Raw genomic sequence first — 10,598 nt, forward strand, 5'->3', positions numbered from 1 at the left:
CCAAAAACCTATAAAAAAATCGTACTTGGGAGAGATGGAATTAGATGGTGGAGTAGAAGGACTGGAGCTCACCTTCTATCATAAAAGCAACAAAATTACAACTAACTGCTGAATAACCTTCAACAGACTGCCAACTATCAAAAAAGGTATCCTACTCCAGAAGACAAAGAGGCGGCTACATGGAGATGGTAGGAGGGGTGCTTACGTGACATAACACCGTATCTACTGGGTGGGCAACCACAGACTGGAAACTACATCAAAAAGCCTCACCCACAGAAGTGAGAGTTCTGAGCTCCAAGTCAGGTTCCCATACCTTGGGATCTGGCATTGGGAAGAGGAGCCCCCAGAGCATATGACATTGAGGGCCAGTAGAGCTTGTGTACAGGAGCTCCACAGGCCTGGGGGAAACAGACTCCACTCCTGAAAGGTGCACACAGGCTTTCATGTGCACTGGATCCCAGGGCAAGGCAGAGACTCCACAGGAATCTGGGTCAGACCTGCCTGTGGTTCTTGGAGGATCTCCAGGGAAAACAGTGTGTGAGTGAGTTGTGAGGGAAGGACATTAGAGCCAAAGGTCTTGGGAACAGTCATCAGTGTGTGCTCCTCTAGAGGTGGCCAGCAGAGGAAAAACTTGGCCCCACCCATCAGGGCTGAGAAGCCCCAGGCCAAACAATAATCCAGGTAGGAACACAACCCCACCCATCAGCAAACAATCTGCCTAAAGACCCCCACCCACCCACCTGCAGACACACAGCCACCTCTAACACACCTAGAGACAAAGCCCCACTCACCAGAGGGATAAGAATCAGCTCCACCTACCACTGGGCAGGCACCAGTCCCTCCCATCAGGAAACCTGCAGCAAGCCCCCTGTACCAACTTCAGCCACAAGGGGTGCAGACACCACAAGCAAGAGAGGCTAAAAACTCTTACTGTCTGCAAAAAGGAGACCACACCCAAAGGGCAAAAGTCTATTCAAAATGAAAAAGTAGAGAATTATGACTCAGACAAGGGAACAAGAAAAAACCCCAAGGAGTTCCCCACATGGTTCAGTGGTTAGCAAATCTGACTAGGAACCATGAGGTTGCCAGTTTGATCCCTGGCCTCACTCAGTAGGTTAAGGATCCGGCATTGCCATGAGCTGTGGGTGTAGGTCGCAGATATGGCTCAGATCCTGAGTTGCTGTGGCTCTGGCGTAGGCCGGCAGCTATAGCTCTGATTGGACCCCTAGTGTGGGAACCTCCATATGCTGCGGGTGTGGTCCTAGAAAAGACAAGACCAAAAAAAAAAAAAACACAGAAAAACAACTGGGTGATCTGGAGATTACCAACCTCCATAAAAAAGACTTTAGACTGATGATAGTAAAGACGATTCAAGATCTTGGAAATAGGAGTTCCCACTGTGGCGCAGTGGTTAACGAATCCAACTAGGAACCATGAGGTTGCGGGTTTGGTCCCTGCCCTTGCTCAGTGGGCCAACGATCCGGCGTTGCCGTGAGCTGTGGTGTAAGTTGCAGACGCGGCTCGGATCCCACGTTGCTGTGGCTCTGGCGTAGGCCAGTGGCTACAGCTCCGATTGGACCCCTAGCCTGGGAACCTCCATATGCCGCAAGAGTGGCCCAAAGAAGTAACAAAAAGACAAAAAAAAAAAAAAAAAAAAAAAAAGATCTTGGAAATAAACTGGAGGCAAAGATTGATAAATTACAAGAAACACTGAGCAAAGAAATAGAAGATTTAAGGATTAAGCAAGCAGAGATGCAAAATAAAATAATGGAAATAAAAAATTCACTAGAAGCAATTGACAGCAGAGTACAGGAGGCAGAAGAATGAATAAGCAAGGTAGAGGACAGACTAGTGCAAATCACTGATACAAAAAAGAAAAGAGAAAAAAGATTGTAAAGGAATGAAGAGAGTCTAAGATAATTGGGACAACATTAAATGCACCAACATCCATATTACAGAGGTGCCAGAAGAGAGAGAGAAAGGGCCAGAGGAGATATTTGAAGAGATAATAGCTGAAAATTTCCCTAACATGGGGAAGGAATCACTCACTCAAATTCAGGAAGCACAATGAGTACCATATAAAATAAACCCAAGGAGGAACACCCTGAGACACATATTAATCAAACTGACTAAAATTAAAGGCAAAGATAAAATAGTGAAAGCAGCTAGGGAAAAGAAACAAATAACATACAAGGGAACCCCAATAAGGTTTGTTAGCAGATTCTTCAGCAGAAACTCTGCAGGCCAGAAAGGAGTGGCACAATATACTTAAAGTGATAGAAGAAAAACACCTCCAACCAAGATTACTCAGCAAGGATCTCATTCAGATTTGAAGGAGAACTCAAAAGCTTTACAAACAAACAAAAGCTAAGAGAATTCAGCAGCACAAACCAGCTTTGTAGATACACACACAAATACTAAAGGAATTTCTTTAGGTAGAAAAGAAAAGACCACAACTAGAAACAAAAATATTACAAATGACAAGGCTCACCAATAAAGGCATATGTACTGTAAAGATAAGAAGTCATCCGCACACACATAAATGCTACCAATACCATAAATCATGAGAAGAGGAGGGTACAAATGCAGGACACTGGAGATGCACTTGCAATTAAGAGACCAACAACTTAAAACAATCTCGTATATATACATATACACATAAACTCCTATATCAAAACTTCAGGGTAACTGCAAACCAAAAATCTACAGTAGATACACACACAAATAAGAAAAAGCAACTCAAATACAACACTTAAGATAGTCATCAAACCACAAGAGAAGAGAACAAGAGAAGAAGGGAAGAAAAAAGAGCAATGAAAACAAACCCAAAACAGTTAATAAAATGGCAATGAGAACATATATGTCAATAATTACCTTAAATGTTAATGAATTAAATGCCTCAACAAAAAGACATTGACTGGCTGAATGGGTACAAAAACAAGTCCATATATATGCTCTCTTCAAGAGACCCACTTCAGTTCTAGGGACACATACAAATTCAAAGTGAGAGGATAGAAGAAAATATTTCATGCAAATGGAAATCAAAAGAAAGCTGGAGTAGCAATACTCATATCAGACAAAAAAGATTTTAAAATAAAGAATATTTTAAGAGGCAAAAAATGACATTACATAATGATCAAAGGATCAATCCAAGGAGAAGATATTACAATTGTAAATATGTATGCACCCAACAGAGGATCACCTTGATTTATAAGGCAACTGCTAACAACCTTAAAAGGACAAATTGACAATAACACAATGATAGTGAGGGAATTTAACACCCCACCTACAGCAACAGACAGATCATCCAGACAGAAAATCAACATGGAAACACAGGCCTTAAATGATGCAGTAGACCAGATGGACTTAATATATATTTATAGAACATTCCATCCAAAAGCATAAAAATACACATTCTTAAGTGTACATGGAACATTCTCTAGGATAGATCACATTCTGGGCCACAAATCAAACCTTGGTAAATTTAAGAAGACTGAAATCATATCAAGCATCTTTTCCGACCACAGTGCTATACCACTGGAAATCAACAAGAAAAAAAAACTGCAAAAAACACAAACACGTGGAGACTAAACAACATGCTACTAAACAACCAATGAGTCACTGAAGAAGTCAAAGAGGAAATTAAAAAATACCTAGAAGCAAATGATAACAAAGACACAACTATCTAAAACCTATGGGATGTAGGTAGCGTAGCATAAGCAGTTCTAAGAGGGAAGTTCATAGCTATACAAGCCTATCTCAGCAAACAAATAAACAACCTAACTTTACACCTAAAGCAACTAGAGAAAAAGACAAGACTTAAAGTTAGCAGAAGGAAAGAAATCACAAAGATCAGAGCAGAAATAAATTAAACAGAAATGAAGATGGTTCTGGAGTTCCCATCGTGGCACAATGGTTAACGAACCTGACTAGGAACCATGAGGTTGCAGGTTTGATCCCTGGCCTCGCTCAGTGGGTTAAGGATCCCACCTTGCTGTGGCTGTGGTGTAGGCTGGCAGCTACAGCTCTGATTAGACCCCTAGCCTGGGAACCTCCATATGCCGTGGGAGCAGCCCTAGAAAAGGCAAAAAGACAAAAAAATTAAAAAATAAAATAAAATAAAATAAAATAAAAGCTGGTTCTTTGAAAGGATCAACAAAATTGATAAACCATTAGCCAGACTCTCAAGAAAAAAAGAGAGGACTCAAATCAATAAAATTAGAAATGAAAAAGAAGTTACAACAGACATCACACAAAGGATCATAAGAGACTACTACAAGCAACTATATGCCAATAAAACAGACAACCCAGAAGAAATGGACAAATTCTTAGAAAAGTACAATCTCCAAGATTAAACCAAGATGAAATAGAAAAGATGAACACTGGAGTTCCCGTCGTGGCGCAGTGGTTAACGAATCCGACTAGGAACCATGAGGTTGCGGGTTCGGTCCCTGCCCTTGCTCAGTGGGTTAACGATCCGGCATTGCCGTGAGCTGTGGTGTAGGTTGCAGACGTGGCTCGGATCCCGCGTTGCTGTGGCTCTGGCGTAGGCCGGTGACTACAGCTCCGATTCAACCCCTAGCCTGGGAACCTCCATATGCCGTGGGAGCGGCCCAAGAAATAGCAACAACAACAAAAGACAAAAAAAAAAGACAAAGGCAAAAAAAAAAAAAAAAAAAAAAAAGAAAACATGAACAGATGAACAGACCAATCACAAGTACTGAAATTAAAAATGTGATTAAAAAACTTCCAACAAAGTCCAGGACCAGACAGCTTCACAGGTGAATTCTATCAAACATTTAGAGAAGAGTTAACACCTATCTTTCTGAAACTATTCCAAAAAACTGCAGAGGAAAGAACGCCGGCAAACTCCTATGAGTCCACCATCACCCTGATACCAAAACCAGACAAAGATACCACAAAAAAAGAATATTACAGGCCAGTATCACTGATGAACAGACACAGAACTCCCTAACAAAATATTAGCAAACCGAATGCAGCAACACATTAAAAGGATTGTACACCATTATCCAGTGGGATTTATCCCAGGGATGCAAGGATTCTTCAATATCCTCAAATCAGTGTGACACACCACATTAACAAACTGAGGAACCAAAACTATATGATCCTCTCAATAGATGCAAAAGAAGCTTTTGACAAAATCCAACACAAATTCCTGATTAACCCCTCCCCCAGAATGTGGGTATGGAGTAAATCTACCTCAACATAATAAACCCACAAATCCACAGCTAACATTCTCAATGGTGAAAGGCTGAAAGAATTCCTGCTAAAATCAGGAACAAGACAAGGATGTACACCCTCACCACTACTATTCAATTGTAGTTCTGGAAGTCCTAGCCACAACAATCAGAGAAGAAAAAGAAATAAAAGGAATCCAAACTGAAAAGGAAGAAGTAAAACTATCACTATCTGCAGATACATGAAACTATACCTAGAAAATCCTAAAGACACTACCATAAAACTGTTAGAGCTCATCAATGAATCTGATAATGTTGCAGAATACAAAATTAATACACAGAAATCGACTGCATGTCTATATACTAACAATGAAAGATCAGAAAGACAAATTATGGAAATAATCCCATTTACCACTGCATCAAAAAGAATAAAATACCTGGGAATAAACCTGCGTAAAGAGACAAAAGACGCTGATGAAAGAAATCAAAGATGACACAAACGGATGGAAAGATATACTATGATCTTGGATTGGAAGAATCAATATTGTCAAAATGACTATACTACCCAAGGCGATCTACAGATTCAACACTATCAAATTACCAAGGACATTTTTCACAGAACTAGAACAAAATATTTTAAAGTTTGTTGGGAAGAAAAAAAGACTTAGAATAGCCAAAGTCATCCTGAGAAGGAAAAATGGAGCTGGAGGAATCAGGCTCTCTGACTTCAGACTACACTACAAAGTCATCAAAACAGTATGGTACTGGCACAAAAACAGAAATATACCAGTGGAACAGAATAGAAAGCCCAGAATTAAACCCACGCACCTACAGCCAACTGATCTGTAACAAAGGAGGCAAGACTATACAATGCAGAAAAGACAGTCCCTTCAATGAGTGGTACTGGGAAAACTGGATAGCTCCATGTAAAAGAATGAAATTAGAACACTCCCTAACATCATCCACAAAAATAAACTCAAAATGGATTAAAGACCTAAATATAAAACCAGATATTATAAAACTCTTAGAGGAAAACATAGGCTGAACACTCTCTGACATAAACTGAAGCAAGATCTCCTCAGATCCACCTCCTAGAGTAATGACAATAAAAACAAACAAACGGGACCTAATTAAACTTAAAAGTGTCTGCACAGCACAGGAAACCCTAAACAAAACAGAAAGACAACCTATAGAATGGGAGAGATATTTAAAAATGAAGCAACTGAAAATGGATTAATCTCCAACTCAAATACCAAAAAAACAAAAAACAAACAAAAAAACCCATCAAAAAAAAATGGGCACAAGATCTAAACAGACAATTCTCCAAAGAAGGCATACAGATGGCCAAAGTCCACATGAAAAGATGTTCACCACCACTAATTAATAGAAAAATGCAAATCAAACTTCTATGAGGTACCACTTTACACCAGCCAGAATGGCCATCATCAAAAAGTCTACAAATAATAAGTGGAGAGGGTGTGGAGAACAGGGGACCCTCTTACACTGTTGGCAGGAATGTATATTGGTGCAATCACTATGGAAAACATATGGAGATTCCTCAAAAAACTAAAACTAGAATTACCATTTGATCCAGCAATCCCAGAGAAAACCATGACTTAAAAGATACATGTACCCCAATGTTCACTGCAGCACTATATATGATAACCAAGACATGGAAGCAACCTAAATGTCATCAACAGAAGAATTGAAAAAGAAGACGTGGTACATACACACAATGGAATATAACTCAGCCATAAAAAAGGAATGAAATATGGCATCTGCAGCAACATCAATGGACTAGAAATTATCAAGCTAAGTGAAGTTAGTCAGACAGTGAGACACAAACATCATCTGCTATCACTTATATGTGGAATCTAAAAAAAGGATACAGTGAACTTCGTAGAACAGGAACTGTTTCAGAGACTTTGGTTACCAAAGGAGACAGCTTGAAGGTAGAGGGATAGGCTAGGGTTTTGGGATGGAAATGTTGTAAAACTGGGTTGTGATGATAGTGATACAACTACAAATAAAATAAAATTCACCGAGTTTAAAAAAATTAAAAAATAAATGAAGGTTCAAAAAAACGTGCAGCATTCACATTATCAATTATGCACTAATAATTGTGGTCATAAATTAATATAGAAGAATTTCTAAATACTTAAAGCATTAGAATCACAGAAAGTTCTTAAAAGTTTACATTTAAATTTATACACATATTTTTATATAAAGAATTATGAAAAGACCGTTAAAAGATATATTCATAAAGAAAATCTAAAAGGGAAAGTAGGATAGAAATACAATTTCAAAAAGAGAAAAGGGTGCTGTAGATCCTGTAGCTGTTAAAAATTTGTTCTTTTTTTTTGTCTTTTTGTGTTTTAGGGCCTCACCCATGGCATACGGAGGTTCCCAGACGAGGGGTCCAATCGGAGCTGTAGCTGCTGGCCTACGCCAGAGCCACAGCCACACAGGATCTGAGCCACGTCTGCGACCTACAGCCTACGCCACAGCAAGGCCAGATCCTTAACCCACCCACCGAGCGAGGCCAGGGATCGAACCCAGCTGAGATTTGAGGGATCAAACCGCATGGATACTAGTCGGGTGTGCTAACCACTGAGCCACGAGGGGAACTCCTACTTTTTTTTTTTTTAATGTATGAAAGTAACAGCAAATAATTAAGGTTTTTTTATTTAATAAGGAAGGGGTTATGATAAAAGGTAGGAGTGCAATTAGTTTGAGGGTGAGGGAGGGGATCACAAGGAAGAGCTTCTTTCTGGAGTGGTTAGCACTATTCTATTTCTCGACATGGGTGCTGGTGACAACAGTGTTGCTCTTATAATTCCTTAAGCAAAATATATAATTCTATTATATTGTGTGACTTTCCGTATCTGTGTTTTAGTTTACAATAGAAAGTTTAAAGAAATCACTGTAATACCTAAGGAAAAAAAAATCGTACCTGACTCATAGGGCTGTTATGTGGATTCAACAAGATGATAAACATCAAGAACTTCAAACTACAAGTTACTTCAAGTAAACACTCAATAAGTTAGTTGCTTTTATTAGTAATATCATCCTATTCTGAAAATAAAATTACATACCCACACACATGTGCAGAGAAAATACCCTTTTTTTTTTTAGAGCTGCACCCACGGCATATGGCGGTTCCCAGGCTAGGGGTTGAAATGGAGCTGCAACTGCCAGCCTACACCTTAGGCACAGCAACTCAGGATCGGAGCCACATCTGCGACCTACACCACAGCTCACAAGGCAACGCTGGATCCTTAACCCACTGAGCAAGGCCAGGGATCGAACCTGCGTCCTCATGGATACTAAGTCAGAGTCAGTTCTGTGGAGCCACAACAGGAACTCCTCAAGAAAATAATTTTAAACATTAATAGTGATTATCTCTAGATGGTGGGACCATGGGTGATAAACTTTATTTCCCTGCCATATCACTCAGACACATTCTGTCAAGATTGTTCTAGCAGTAAACAAAATCCAGGGAAATGGAACTTCCAATCAGATATGACAATGTATGCAAAACAGACAGCCTAGATTTAGGTTCCTGGCTGGTGTAGAAAAACACTTCCAAAAATGTAGTTTCCTCCTCTCTTCCCCTTCCTCCAAATCACTGCTGTAAATCTTCTGGATAGACTCCTATAACAAGATACTGTCCTGAAAACCAGCAAGAACTTTCCAAAAAGAAAATGGCAAATACAACTTACCTCAGCCATGACTTCTGATGCACAGAGGCTCTTCTCTCCTCCTCTTCCGGATTCTGAGAGAAGGAAAAAGTGGGAAAAGGTTAAGAAACTATGAAACAACAGTTCCTTCCTGGAGCCCAGAGGAGGCCAAGTCTAAAAGCCTGCAACTCCACCACTCCCTTCCTCATGAAAAAGAAGAGCAGGGGGTCTTAGGGGTACAGGTGGGAGTCCTGGGCCAGACTCCCGGACTGCAGCCTCCTTCCTCCCTAAGGGCAGGACTTCGGGTTCTTTTAGGCCAGTATCTTACACCAAGCCCAGATCTGTGGCTCCAAGACACATTCTAATTGGTTCCACCTATCAGAGTCCCACATTCCTGTTTTGTAGGCCTCCCGGGGCCTGGATCCTAGGTGACCACAGGGGTCAAGGTGATCAAAGAACAGAGAAATAGAAATAGGAGGGGCTCCCTGCCCAAAGCTCTAGAAACCCCCGGACAAACACCATAAACAACCCCAGGAGAAAGCCATTCAGCACGATGGAGAGTGGGCGGCTGCAGCTGTGCAGCTCTTGGGATGGAGATTGCAATGAGATCAATCTGGGCATGAGGTAGAAGCTCCAAACATTCGCTAGCGGACCCCACTCGGCGCCGACCAAAAACGTACAAAGAAGGCGCCATTCCCAGTTCTACCCCCAAAGACAGAGTTGGCGAAGTGGCCACAATGGGGGCACGCGCGCACACCCACTCTCTCCAGCTAAGGTATCCACCGCGGGAGACACACACACACGAACACATACATAGTACTACTTAGATAAGGTACCCCACCCTCACTCTGCACGCGGCTCGGACAAGCCCGACAGTCAACCACGCTTAACAAACTCCTGGCAGACCCCAGCCCTGCCCCGGGAATCCTCACCGTCCACTTCTCTGGGCTCCTCTCTCTCCAGTCTGGTTGAATCCTCCCCAAACCAGTGAGCGAGGTCGCCTGGAATGTCCCGATCCTTAGCGTCCGAACTCCCGCCAACTCACCACCAGCCAGCCACTTTCAGCCAAAAGCTGCTTACACCGCGGAGCCCTCGGGGAAATGTAGTCCAGAGGAGGAAAACTACTGGAGCCAGGGCGGCCCGCACAACAGTCTTCTCCGCCCAGAATCGCGTAGCGTTCCCAGCCTTTAGCGAAACGCAGTCCAGACGCTGGAACACCGTCGAACACCTGGGCGAACCGACAGGGCGGGGTAACATAGGTGGCCGCCGAGGAGTAAGAAAGGGCCCTGGACCGTGGAGATTTCTGGGAAATGTAACCGACAGTCGGGAAAAGTGGGTGCTCGCGTTCCAGCAGAAAATTCATTCCCAGATCCCACGCAGTCCTCGGTCAGGAACGCCGTAAAGCCGTAGCCCCAGGTCTCTGCTTTTCAGCAAGATTGGGGCGGAGTCTCAGAGACGCCCGGTAGGGGCTGGGCCGGCCCACCCTGAGGGCTTCTGGGAAATGTAGTCCCAGACTAGCGGGCTGGGGACGTGGCCGGGGAGAGTTTAGACGGAGGGGAGTCTGGGAAGGGCCTGAGGAGGTTCAAGGACAACGACCCTGAGTGCGGAATAGGATGCCAATACTAAACTATATACCGTGCAGTACGGTTTTCAAACATTTATAAGTATGTTAATACAGGTAAAAAGACACAGGTAAAAAGATCTCTAGAAAGTCACACTA

General features: G+C 42.1%; 1 protein-coding gene across 7 annotated transcripts in view; it reads right to left on the reverse strand.

The window, feature by feature from the left end:
• The window catches only part of LOC102159768 (uncharacterized), a 32,655-nt gene extending 22,371 nt beyond the window's left edge, over positions 1-10,284 (reverse strand). For 3 of the 7 annotated variants that reach the window (XM_084960702.1, XM_021097156.2, XM_084960698.1), the window contains exons 1-2: positions 9,811-10,284; positions 8,921-8,973 (exon numbers count right to left, since the gene is read on the reverse strand). In XM_084960702.1, coding sequence (XP_084816828.1) covers positions 8,921-8,929 — 9 coding nt within the window. In that variant the 5' untranslated portion in view covers positions 8,930-8,973; positions 9,811-10,284. The remainder of the gene's footprint in view (positions 1-8,920; positions 8,974-9,810) is intronic. The other 4 variants (XM_084960701.1, XM_084960697.1, XM_084960696.1 and 1 more) reach the window with 2 other exon arrangements.
• Between the last annotated feature and the right edge of the window lie 314 nt (positions 10,285-10,598).

Source organism: Sus scrofa, chromosome 6 (assembly GCF_054392235.1).
Source record: "Sus scrofa isolate SSC_HxYL_T2T_F1_AM1 chromosome 6, Sscrofa_HxYL_maternal_Yorkshire_Landrace_v2.0, whole genome shotgun sequence".
Taxonomy (NCBI): Eukaryota; Metazoa; Chordata; class Mammalia; order Artiodactyla; family Suidae; genus Sus; species Sus scrofa.